The sequence below is a fragment of the Lampetra fluviatilis genome, chromosome 55, assembly GCF_964198595.1.
Source record: "Lampetra fluviatilis chromosome 55, kcLamFluv1.1, whole genome shotgun sequence".
NCBI classification, from domain to species: Eukaryota; Metazoa; Chordata; class Hyperoartia; order Petromyzontiformes; family Petromyzontidae; genus Lampetra; species Lampetra fluviatilis.
In genome coordinates, this window is record NC_136329.1 from 7,237,446 (window position 1) to 7,251,002 (window position 13,557).

The 13,557-nt window shown below is 46.0% G+C and overlaps 2 protein-coding genes across 2 annotated transcripts in view; both read left to right on the top strand.

The window, feature by feature from the left end:
* The window catches only part of LOC144949958 (uncharacterized), a 46,746-nt gene that overhangs the window by 26,047 nt on the left and 7,142 nt on the right, over positions 1–13,557 (top strand). Inside the window, 2 exon segments of the mRNA XM_078879947.1 lie at positions 6,379–7,660; positions 13,083–13,089. Of these exon segments, the coding sequence (XP_078736073.1) occupies positions 6,379–7,660; positions 13,083–13,089 (1,289 nt within the window).
* LOC144949833 (zinc finger MYM-type protein 1-like) lies at positions 482–6,380 on the top strand. Its single transcript, XM_078879784.1, has one exon. It carries the CDS (start codon positions 815–817, stop codon positions 2,954–2,956), a length of 2,142 nt encoding a protein of 713 aa, XP_078735910.1. The 5' UTR covers positions 482–814; the 3' UTR covers positions 2,957–6,380.

Sequence of the window (13,557 nt, forward strand, 5' to 3'; positions counted from 1 at the left end):
GGGACAAAATCCCTCCTGAGATGTGTGCAAACCTGGTGGTCAACTACAAGAAACGTCTGACCTCTGTGATTGCCAACAACGGTTTGCCACCAAGTACTAAGTCATGTTTTGCAGAGGGGTCAAATACTTATTTCTCTCATTAAAATGTAAATCAATTTATAACATTTTTGACATGCGTTTTTCTGGATTTTGTTGTTGTTATTCTGTCTCTCACTGTTCAAATAAACCTACCATAAAAATTATAGACTGAACATTTCTTTGTCAGTGGGCAAACGTACAAAATCAGCAGGGGATCAAATACTTTTTTCCCTCACTGAATATATTTTACAAAGTTCATTCCTATCGGTCTTTTAACATCACTTCATTGCTACTCTCTCCCTCAGTTGCGCTGCTTCCAGTGCAGCTCGTATAAATTAGAGCTTTTATCCAATCAGATTTTCCACCTGTGCTGTCTCCGGGTGAAAAATCTACCCCTGAGGCCTTCAGAATTTCGAGTGAATCCCCTCTGCTGTTGAAGCAAATAGGGACGATGTTGTTACTTGTCATATTCTTTAACCAATCAGATTTCGAGTTTGCCAGGTTGGGCGTATTCTTTGACACCCTGGACCCTTCTAGTTTGCTTAGCCACCTACGTTAACATTTTTCGTGTGGCGTGATCGGAGGGCCAGTTAGTAAACTGAATTAAAACTAGCTAGCACGTAACGTAACATCATCTAAGATTTGAACTTTCTTTTGTGACGTTTAGATTTTTAGATGTAGTGCTTTAGATTTTTTGTTGAGATTTTTACTTAGCCCTGTTGTTTTTTAACGCACAATGGCTGAAGGAGGAGAAGAAAAGGATTTGGTGGCGGATTTACTGGCAAAGCCTTTTTCGAGTTGGACCTTCCAAGAAAAGCTGGAAATTGTGAGGAAGGGTCGACCAACCCCGCCGCTAGCATCCCTGTCCCAGCCAGGGAAAGGATTTGTACGGCACTTTCAATCGAGCAACTACGAAAGGTACACCTGGCTTACAGCGTCGAAGGAACATTGCAAATTGTATTGCTGGGAATGCCTGTTATTTGCAACTGACCGATATGGTGTTTGGAGCCACGCTGGGTTTGCAAACCTGAATTGCTTAACCAAGGCAGCAACGAGACACCAAAGCACGGCAGGACACTTGCAAGCAACGGTGCTATTGAAAACGTTCGGAGACACCCGAGTGGATCTACAACTCAACGAACAAATGCGAAGAGAAACGGAGCTCCACAACGAAAAAGTCAAGAAAAACAGAGAAATACTGAAAAGACTGATCGATTGTGTCATCTTTCTGGGTAAACAAGAACTCTCATTTAGGGGACACGATGAAGGCAAGGAGTCCACAAATAGGGGTAACTATGTCGAGCTTATTTCCTTTCTGGCCGAGCATGACAAAGACTTGCATTACCACCTTTCCACTAACAAAGTGTTTACTGGGACTTCAGGCAAAATACAAAACGACCTGATTAGTGCTATAACTGAAGTGATGGGAGAGGAGATAAAAAGGGAGATCAATAAAGCACCTTTTGTCACAGTTATGGTGGACGAAACTACAGATGTGAGTACTGCAGCCCAGCTGGCACTGGTGCTCCGTTATGTGACAGACACTGGTGTCAAGGAGAGGTTTGTCAGATTTGACGATGTTACGAGTGGCAAGCGGGCTGATGACATTTCTGCTCTCATTATCCGATTCTTGGAGGAACACGAATGCCTGGATAAAGTTGTGGCACAGTGCTTTGATGGCGCTGCCGTCATGGCATCTGGACTAAATGGGGTGCAGGATAAAGTTAAGGTGAGGGCTCCTATGGCTTTATTTATACATTGCTATGCACGTGGACTTAATTTAGTACTGACTCAAGGGGCATCAAAGCTTAGAGAATGTAGGATCTTTTTTGCGCATCTCAATGGCCTAGCTGCGTTTTTTTCCAGATCCCCTCAGCGCACGCAGCTGCTTGACGATATCTGCCAGTGGCGTTTTCCTCTTGTGGCACCAACAAGGTGGCAATATGGTTGTAGATTGGTCAGCACAGTCTTTGAGAAGAGAGAAGCCCTAAAGGAGCTATTTGAGCACATATTGGAACACCATGATGAGTACGATGAAGATTCTGTGCGCTGTGCTGACGGATACAATGCACATCTGGATGATTTTGAGTTTTGTTTTATGCTTTCCACTTTTCACGTGATTTTTGAGTATTCGGATGTGCTTTTTGGAATACTGCAGAACAAAACACTCGATGTACAATTCTGCCTGGCGAGAATGGATGAGTTTTGTGACACCATTGAGAGGGAGAGAGGGCAATTTGGTGAGATTTATGAATCTACACTGCGCGAAGCAGGTGCGCCAAGCACACGGAGAGGCCAAGCGCAGGGGGACATTCGCGCAAGGTACCAGAAACTCCACAGCAACATTTTGGACAACATCCTTGCCCAGATACGGAATCGGTTTAAAGACCACGACAAAGTCATGTTTCTCTCCCTCCTCGACCCTCAGCAGTTTCAGACATACCGGAAAAAATTCCCGGATGCGGCCTTCTCCAGCTTAACACAGAGCCACGGAACTTTCTTCGACCTGCTCCGGCTTAAAACAGAACTGACTGTAATGTATGCCATGACAGATTTTGAAGGAAAAAGTCCTGCTGACCTTCTCGCTTTCCTTCAGCAGAAAGATCTATGCGGTAGCATGCGTCAACTTTACACATTGGCATGTTTGGCGGTGACCATCCCAGTATCCACTGCCTCTGTCGAGCAGACATTTCCGGCCCTAAAACGCATTCAAACGTATTCAAGAAATAAGACTGAGCAGGCTCGACTGTCGGCACTGGCTTCCATGGCAATCGAGAAGGACCTTTTATTGGAACTGAAACGCACCGATGTACTGTACAACCGTGTCATTGAACTGTTTATAAAGAAAGAAAGGAGGATGGACTTTGTCTTCAAATGATGAGTAGCTTTGGTAAGTTTGATGGATTTTTATGGATCTTTACGAGCCAGGTCCGGCACCACGAGGGGTCTTAAGGGGGCTTAGTATTTTTGTATTTAGTTGTATTTTTTGTCCCCTCTGTTTAAGCGTTATGTATCTATAGAAAAATAGCAAAGACAACAAAATTATTGGCCGAGACAGTGCTGTTTGTTGTGTGTAGGTGCCGCGATGTCCATAGTACGGAAACGGAGCGGAGGAGATCGATAGACAGACAGACTTCATCCTGGCACCGGGCCTGTTACTAGCTATTTATTATTATTGCTTGCTTTAGAGCGTTGTTGCTGGTGTGAATGATGTTCAGATTCAATGGCCTGGCTGTGCCTTTGAGTGTGCATGGTGCCATGTGCGTTTAGGCCCAGCAGCTTGGCTGGAATCTGTGGGGAAGCCTGTTGAATCCTATTCATATTCTTAGGTTTTTTCGGTAAAGTCACGTAGGTAAAAAATTAAAATTAATAAAAGTAAAATAATTTGTTGAATCCTGATTGTTTTATTTGTATTTTACGGAATTTTTGCTTGCTTGGTGGTCGTATGAGTAAATGTTGTTGTGAGTTTGTACTTGTTGTTGTGGGTTTGTACTTGTTTCTTTGGTAATGACATTGATTTGGGCTATGCGATGTCTTTGTGATTCAGCATCCTGTCATACTGTGTAATAGTGGTACATCCTTGATGGTTTCAGTCACCATCTATTCATGTTTTCTGCAATTAGTGTATTGTAACTCTCACGTGTTAAATCACTTTAGTCCACTCGATAAAGGTTACAGTCACTGTGAATATGGGGTGGTTACGTCGAATGGCAATAGCCTATAGGCCGAGTGTAATGGTGAGGTTATTCAAAGGCAGTTTAATTGCGGCAGGATAGCACTGAAGGCCTAGGTGTAAAATACACGGCAGAGGTCGCAAACGGGTTTTGATTCCTTACCCGTACCCGTACCCGGCCGCACCAGGGTCGCAAACGGGTACCCTACCCGATAGCCGGCCGGGTACGGATAGCCGGATATCGGGTAGGGTACAGGTATCGGGTACCCGATTGCGACCTCTGGGATGAAGCCATGTTGCAGGCGCGGGTGGGTTGATTCTAGGAACTTGAATTGTGAGAAGAGACGACATTGGGAAATGAGTAACAAACGGTTACTCACCAGTGACTCACGGCCTTCTCACTCATTGGTTGTGGTGAGTCACGTGCGGCTACCCGTACCCGGCCGCACCAGAGTCGCAAACGGCTACCCGTACCCAGCCGGGTACGGGTAGCCAGGTATCGGGTAGGGTACGGGTATCGGGTACCCGATTGCGACCTCTGATACACGGCCTGCCACTGGTGTGGTGTATAGTAGTATAGTGTATAGTAGTGTATAGTAAAACTCCTCTTAACGACCACCCCTGTTAACAACTAATCATTTAACGACGGACCTCTATAGAGCCCAATGTGTTCGCTTACCATTAATTCTCCTGTTAACGACGGGCTGTTGTATGTACAGTAAACATGAATGCATATGTAGTATAGAATCGGTTACGGAGCAGCATAGCGTTAGCTGTTGGCTAGGAGGTGGATCTGCAGCTTGCAGCAGCCCTGACTGATATTTTTGACTTATGATGGGGTCGTCGTAACGCATCTCCATCGTACGTAGAGGACTACCTGTAGTTTGCTGTCTCGGTTTAGCGCTGTCAGTGTCAGACAGCTAGTGTTGTGAATAGGCTAGCAACTTACATAGAGTTGTATCTAAACGAGAGGGAGAAGAGTGTGTACCAGCGTAGGGTGTGTATTGTTCAAAGGGTGCTCGATTTAATAAAATAACTGCCTCCAAGGACGTGCGTCTCCAAGTCAGTCACTATACATTGATTATTCCCGTTTCTTTTAATATTACGTGTTTATAATCTTGTTTGTATATCTATTAATATCCATTGTTTAAATATAAAAAAGTACGTTTTGTGGGTGAAAAATGATAACGTTCGATGGTATCGGAAAGAATTAAGCATTTAACGTGTATTTCCTATACTTGTGTAGTGACATCGAATCGGTCACTACGTAGCATAGCGCTGGCTGCTGGCAGGGAAAGGGATCTGCAGAGTGAAGCAGTCCTGATTGACAGCAGGCCACGTGATCAAACCGAGAGGGATCTAGGGTAAAGGTTACGGAGGGGACGCGTCGAGAGCCCACTCGTCGATTCCAGAAGGGGGGCGTGGCCGAGGTGGAGCGAGGCCACGCTAACAGGATAAAAGGGGACCTCGAGCGGGATATCGGGGCCGTCGTTGCAGTGGGATCCCTTCGTCGCTGTCGCCTTCGTCGCTATCGTCGTCCACTGGATAATTGCGCTGCTAGCAGTAGTTGGCTGTCTTAGCTCAGCGCCGTCAGTGTCAGATGGCCAGCGTTGTGTTGTAGGCTAGCAACCAGTATATAGTTGCATTTAAGCGAGAGATAGAGCGTTGTGTAACAGCAGAGAGTGTGTAACAGTTTGCTCGGTGTTTAATTAAAGAATTGCCACCAAGAAGTTATGTCTCCTAGTCAGTCACTGCACTCGCTTAATGACCGGTTTCACGGAACCAATTACCATCATTAAGAGAGGTTTATTTTCGGTTATATCGTGTATGTATGTACGTTGAACTTCTTTAGCACTGTACGTAGCCAACCGTGCTACTAGAAGGTGCGGGGGGGGGGGCAACAAACTAAACACAAAAAGCAGTTCTAAAACAATGAGTTTCTCAATCTCGATGATTATTTAAAAGTGCATTGCTCCCAATGGCTTCCTAATATCGGAAGGAAGAGCGTTCAGACGGCCCCAAAAGCGTCATTTGAAAGTGCCGTACGATACGGTGACCGTCTTTTTTCGTTGGCCAGCCAAAAGTATAGTGTAGTGTATAGTGTCGGGTCTAGTGTAGTGACTAATGTAGTGTATAGTATAGTGGAGTTTTAATCGCATCTGAAAGCGACGCGCAATGCGGTGGCCGTCTTTGTTCGATGGCCAGCCAAAAGCCACTGCGAGTATGATCAGAGTTCACGTGATGGTTAATGTACGTTAAACTTCTTTCGCACCATACATAGCCAGCTGTGCTAATCAGAGGTGCAACAAACACAAAAACATGTAGGTCTAAAATGTTGGTTAACGATTGACCCTCCGCCATCCGACAGAGGTAAACAAATCAAAGTTGCCATGTGGCCCGATATGCCAGTTTGATTTTTGGTTTGTCTGCAAAGTGGAATGTTGAAAGGCAGGCGAACATTTTTCCATCTTTTTTGTTGTCGTTGTTGTACAGCCGTAGTGTTGACCGCAGCGAGGTTGATCCGTAATATACCGGGATGGCACGCGTGACTGAGTTTTTTAATTATTTTTCTTTTATATTTTACCCTGTACCTTGTCTGTCGGTTTTGAAACAAACGTGCTGCCTAGACGACGAGAGTGCGACGGGACCACCCTGCGCAGAGTGTGCGAGGGAGCCGGGTGGACGACTCCCGACGGAGGGGCACGGGGAGAGGCGCACCGGCGGGATGCTGCGAGGCTGTTCGCGGTGCAGCGGGTGGCGGCAGTCGCTCGGGGCCTCCGAATTCGCCGTCGACAGGAAGAAGCCGCACGAGTGCGGGGAGTGCGGCAAGGGCTTCGCGAGGCCCTTCGACCTGAAGAACCATGCGCGGATACACAGCGGCGAGAGGCCGCACGCCTGTGCCGAGTGCGGCAAGGCGTTCGCGCAGCGCTCCAACCTGGAGACGCACGCGAGGACGCACAGCGGCGAGAGGCCGCACGCCTGCGCCGAGTGCGGCAAGGGGTTCTCGACGCGCTCCAACCTTGAGACGCACGCGAGGATACACAGCGGCGAGAGGATGCACGCGTGCCGCGAGTGCGGCAAGGGGTTCACGCAGCGGACCAACCTGGAGACGCACCTGAGGACGCACACCCGCGAGAGGCCGCACGTGTGCTGGGAGTGCGGGAAGGGGTTTACGGCGCGCACCTCGCTGAACAAGCACTATAGAACGCACACCGGCGAGAAGCCAAACGTGTGTCCCGAGTGCGGCAAGTGCTTTGCGCAGCCGTGCGATTTGAAAATCCACTCGAGGACGCACACCGGCGAGAAGCCGTACGTGTGCAGGGAGTGCGGGAAGAAGTTCTCGCAGCGTTGCAATCTGGAGACGCATTCCAGGACGCACACGGGCGAGAAGCCGTACTTGTGCAACGAGTGCGGGAAGAGGTTCTCAAAGAATTCCAATCTGGAGACTCACTCGAGGACGCACACCGGCGAGAAGCCGTACGTGTGCAAGGAGTGCGGGAAGAGGTTTACGCAGCGTTCTAATTTAGAGACACACTCTAAAACGCACACAAGTGAAAAGCCGCACGTGTGCAGCGAGTGTGGGAAAGAGTTTAGGTTGCGCACCGGCTTGAAAAGACACTCGAGAACGCACACCGGCGAGAAGCCGCACGTTTGCACTGAGTGCGGCAAGGCGTTTTCACGTTGTTCCACTTTGAAAAAACACGCCAGAACGCACACAGGCTAGACGCCGCACGTGTGCAAGGAGTGCTTGGAAGGATTTCCAAATCATTCTCACTTAAATCGGCATTCTGTGAAACACACTTCCGCGAGAAGCCACACATCTGAAGGGAGAGGAGGAAGGGGTTTGTACAATGTTGCGATTTTTGACAGTCATTCTAGATCCATACAGGGGTTTCTTGTATATATTCAGTCTTGAAAAATAAAAAATAAAAATTTCTGAAATGAAAATTTAATGTGTAATTGAACGAATTTATGCTAATTTATGTAATTATGCAAAGTATGCATTTATACTAATTAGGCCCTGTTTCGTTGCCAATGGTTATTACCGATGGTGATAATAAAATTAAAGTGTAATTGTATGAAGTTATGCAAGTGTATGTAATGATGCTAATTAGGCTTGGCTTTGTTGTCTAAGGTTGTATTATCAATCGGGATAATACAATGATTCTCACTTTAACTTTTACTTATTATGTTTTCGTGTGTTTGTCAGGTCTCAAAATTCAGATCTCACCACAGGAAACAGTTCTTATTATTAAGATTATGCATGAACTTAGGAAGGCACCACTCAGACTCTTCTGTGTTAAGCAACTTTAATATCTAAAAACACTTATGCTCGGAATTGTCAACAGAGTACTCCTCGAGACGTCCTATTCATTGATCCGTACAAATAACCCTCTGGTTACGTTTGTTAACTGAGCACAAAACAATCTGCTAATCCCTCAGAGTAAAGCGAGCATACACGGGGATGGGAAAAAGTCAATAAAATGTATGTGACAATATTCATACAAACGGTAATAAAGAAACATGTGTCTAAAGCAAAAGTAGTCGTCAATTAATTCATTGGTAAGATTATGCAATTATCTAAAACGAATTACTAAAATTCTTCTAAACGACTGTAGTCATGTAACTCAACGGGCAGTAATGCTTTTCACGATAAGCTAATATTTAACGCACCACCTTGGAATGGCACCCCTTTTCGAAACACAAAGATAACTTTTTGGAACAATCTTATTAGTCCCGATATGCGTGTTGTGTGTGTGAATTGGCGGCTTATGCGGTACAGCGTTCCTTGTACTGAAAATACCTCAGGATCCCAGCAGGGCCGTTGGAACGGCGTGTATTGAACACAGCGCTCTTGCCTGCGCCGACACTCTTCCTCTTGGCTGTGCCAGCTCTCTCCACTGCTGGTTGGTAGTTGAGTTGGCGCGATGATGCCGTCGTCGGATAGCGCTCACAGCTGGTCGCCGTTCCTCACTCTTGTCTTGGTTCCCAGCTGGTGCTTGTCGGTGTGTGTGTGGGTCGAACCCACGGCGCTCTCGCCAGTGCTGACACTCTTGGCGGCTGGTCAGGCTCTTTCCACTGCTTCGTGCTCTCCGCCCTTCCAAGAGGGCTCCTGCTGTGAGCTGCTCGTCGCTGGCTGGATCACTCATTCTCAAAACTCGTAAATTGCATTAGCACATTTTTAGCTTCTCACAACTCTTACAGCGTAGCATAATACAGCTTATCGGAGTCCTCGACTCAGCAAGCGACTCAACATAAGGGTAGATCTTCTTGGTTCTTTCGGTAAAGTCACGTAGAAGGGAAATAATAAAATAATAAAAATAAAACTATCAAATAATTTTCACGACGTTTCGGCCACAACGCAAGCAGCCGTCCTCAGGTGGAGAACAGGTCTGTCGGGAAGACAGCGTCTGAATGAGAATACATCGAAATATAAGGGTATAAGGGTAGATGTTGAATAACACTTTCAGTGATACTCTGTCGGTCCATGCCGAACTCGGCTCTGGAGCCTGCCCCTCGCAGCACTGAGTTGCCTGTTTTGTGTCCTTGCTTAAATGTGGAATTCTCCCCCCTCTGCGCTTCTCTCGCGAAAAACAGAATCCCTCTGTCTTGTTCTCCTCCCGTGGCCACAGCCGCCTGGTTGCCCCCCCCCCCCCTTTTTGACCTTTGGCTGCTTTCCATCACCATGTTATGTTTTGGTCCCCCCCCTCTGCCCTCGTGGTGTTTGCTATCTCAAGGGGAGGCCCTCCCTTCATACGTAATTTATTGCTACCATGTGCTGTGTCAAATTGTTGGAAGACAAAGGCGGTTTGGAGGCTCTGGTCCTATGGAATACATTATCTTGGTCGTGTATGTTTGACCTATTTCGCCTTATATCTCTTTTGAATTACCTTAGGTGTAATACTTCATAATTATTATTTGGTTTATGTTTAACCAAAATTTGTGATGTACCATATTTGTTACCTCACGTATTCCGAGGGTTTTATTAAACTTTGTTCATCGTGTGTGTCGCCAGGGATCTGTGCTTCTTATTCCAGTTATATTTTGATATTCTGGGTTTGACGATATAGCTAAGTTTTGACTTAAGTTTTCGTGACTGCCAGAATTCATATTCTTTGGTTCTTTCTGTAAAGTCATGTAGATAGAAAGATACAATAAGAAGAAAAATATATTAGGTGAATAAGAGTAATAATATAAGTACTAATAAAAGCCACTAAGTAGACTGCAGTCTGGTTCTTAATCTGAGAGTGTACTGGCAGTCTATAATGTCGATTTATTCTTGTCACTAAGTTTAGAACTTTTACCGTTGTAAAAAAACCCGCAAGTTGTAATGTCCGTTTGCCCTGTGGCTCTCGCCGTCCGTGGAGAGCCGTCTGGGGGTGGTGTAAAGGCTGTGTCAGCAAGTTTCGATGCGTGACCAGGCTGTTTCTCCAGATGCCAGTGGGTCTGGAGGATTGTTTGTGAAACTTATCCAAAACGTCCGTGGAGGTCGTGTCCCATGGTCCCCCGCCCGGTGGAGATTTCCCAGATTGTCATTAAACTCCATTTACCCGGGGGTTTTATTATTGAATGGCTTTTTTTTTTACCTTCCTCCAGTCGCTTTTATGTGGTAAGGCAGCTGGAGTGTGAGGGGTGGGGGTGTGTCTCAACCTTTCATACCCCATGCTCACCTCGATCGATTATTTAAAAAAAAAGGCAGAATCATTCTTAATATAAATTTTTGGAAAAAGGCCTATATATACAACAGGTTCCTATACCCGTCCAACTCACTACTTACCCACCTGAGTAGCCAGGTAGGTTTCTGGGACCCATGTCCAGTCGGACTGTATTTGAAAAAAAAAGCAGTGGTGGGTTGACGACTTGTAGTATAGATCCTTGCCAAGAAACAGGGTAATCTTAAGCATTGTGGAAGTCACTGTAGCAAAAAAAGATAGATTTCAGAAAAGCCTACATTTGTGTGAAGGTGCAATCTTACCGGGTGATGGTGCAGTTGGGCAAATGGACGCGGAGTCACGGAAAGACGTTGAGACACACACACACCGATAAATAGAAAGAGACACACAGGCATAAATATACTTACTAGACATGGAGACATACAAACGGAGACACAACAACAATAACAACCGCCATTCGCCACTAAGTAGCGATAACATCACCTCGGCACATGTGCCAGCCTATGTGCACTTTAAAGCCACGTGAAATGTCAAAGGCTCGCTGACAGGATGTCATTGGATAGACCCAGGTGCCATGGGTTGACTGAGATGACTGGCCGATGCACCACCTTTGCCCCCTACTGTGCAAACTTGCTGTGTTTTAGCCGCCCGGTGCACTGCTCATTGTTGTGAGCGTCGCTCCTTTACCCTCCATTATTGCTGGAGGGCGACTGCATCCAACTTCCCAGTAGCGTCCTCAATCAGCCTCCTCCAGAGGCCAATCTTGACACCGCTGGTACCAGCCATTGACAAGTCCACTCAGCTCCATATTATCTTGTATGCAGCCGATGGAAAGATAATGCCGCTCGACTTATTTGGAGTGAAACATCTGCTGTCAAACCGGAGCTGGTCATGAGCACACTGCCCAGGTATGAAAACCCTAACACTACAACTGCCTCGCCAATGGAGCGTTGAGGAGGTGGAGTGTTTGATGACACAGAATACCCAGGCAGATGCTTAGTTTTGGTGGGGCTGATGGTAAGGCCCCACCTCTTAGAGGCACGCTCCAGGCTCAAAAGCAGTGCCTCCAACTCCTCATTTGAGTGAGCATCAATCACCAGATCATGAGCACACATAACATGGTTGACAAAATGGGAGCCATCCCTCAACCGGACCCAGGCATTGATTAGTCTCCCACTGTATCTGCACCAGAAGGAGATTCCTCCGGTACAGCCATGGAAGGCTTCTCGAACTACGTGGTCGAAAAAAATGTTAAATAATGTGGGAGCCAGAGGACATCCCTGTCGCACCCCAAGGTGAACAGGGAATGGCTCTGACTCCCGGCCACGGCCCAAGCCCACCATCATGAAGGTCCTTAATGATTGTTAGCAGAGAATTGGGGACTGAAAGCAGGAAGAACATCCCCGAGCCCAGGCCTATTGATGGTATCATAGACCTTTATCAGGTCAATAAAGGAGAGGTGTAGGTCCTGTTGGAATTCCCTACACCTCTGTTGCAGCAGAGACACATACAGATATGGAGACATACGGAGACAAACACGGACACCTACCTTCACTCGAGACGCAGACAAGACTACACTCGCATACTGATTCCCAGGAATTGACAGAGTAGGGAGCTCTGGTCTGGCTCGCTGAAAAGTCCCAACTTGCTGCAAAAACGAAACAATATAATTAAAATGTATCATGCGAATTCTATCCTAGGATCCCAATGCGCAATGCATGGGATGCAGGAAACAAAAAAACAGAACCAGTGGGCAACCAACCAAACTTAAGAGGGAAGGTCCAGTTTAAAGAGATGAGTTTTCAAAGCAAACTTAAATATATTTACCAAACTGAAATATATCGACCGACTTTGCCCTGAATTCAAGTGGCAAGGCGTTCCATAGCTTGGGTGCCACACTAACAAAAGCCCAATCACAACGAGAACGCAACCTCGACCTGGGAGTGCTGAGCATTTGGAGATCAGAAGATCTTAAGGACCTTGATGGAATGTATAAATGTATTAGGGGCCGTCCATAAATGACGTCACGCGATTTTGGACGATTTTTGACCCCCCCCCCCTTCGTCACACGGCGTCACAAAAAGTCAGACCCCCCCTCAAATATGACGGCACAAAACTGCCCCCCCCCCCACAAAAAATATAAAACATGCTTCAAATCGCTTTAAACTATTGTCATTGTAGTGCGTATTTAATGTTGTGCTGCATTCTGATGTTGTAGGAGAAAACATTTATTAAATAGTATATTTAATTAAGTAGAACGTGTTGTCTATATTTATTTAAAGTTGCGCATTTTAATGTGACGTCACATTTCTCAACCCCCCCCCCTCCCCATCGTCACAAATATCTGACCCCCCCCCCCCCGGTGCGTGACGTCATTTATGGACGGCCCCTTAGTTCCTGCAAGTAATGTGGGGTGAACACTTTTAAAGCCTTATAGGTTAATAGCAGTATCTTAAAATCCACTCGGAATTTGACAGGTAGCCAATGAAGGAGATGATAATAAATCATAAAAAAATACATATAGAAACCACGTAAGTTATAAAGCGTATTTAAAATGAATGTTAATACATTGTGCTCGTGTGTTTCATATAAAAGATATTCAAAACAATAAATCGGCGCCGGTACTGCTCGTGTGGCTGTGGTGCTCCTCTTGTCAGCGTTGAGGTTTGTTGTTGATAACCCTCCGAGAAAATGAAACAAAAAAACACTGAACAATGAACATAGGAAGAGACATCAACATCGGAGGACGAATGTGGGGGGGGGAGATAATGTGGAACAATGCATTGGGGCACAGTACAATGTAACAATGCAATGTATGCGGCACAATGCATTGACACAATGCATTGTGGCGCAATGGAATGTGACAGCGACATTTTACGATGTTACTTTTAATATGAATTTATGTAGCAGTCACACTGCTTTGTAAAAAAAAACATTTATTATTAAAGGGCCTGTCTGTGAATTGGTAGTTTACTATTTCTGTGACCGTTCACGTGCCAAATAAAAGACAACCCACACACACCCACGGTCATCAGATAACATTTCTTAAAACAAGATTCATTCCCATCTGGCCCCGTGATGATGGCAATGTGCAGTCTCCGTATTATCTCTTTGGGCTACGTGCTATAAAGA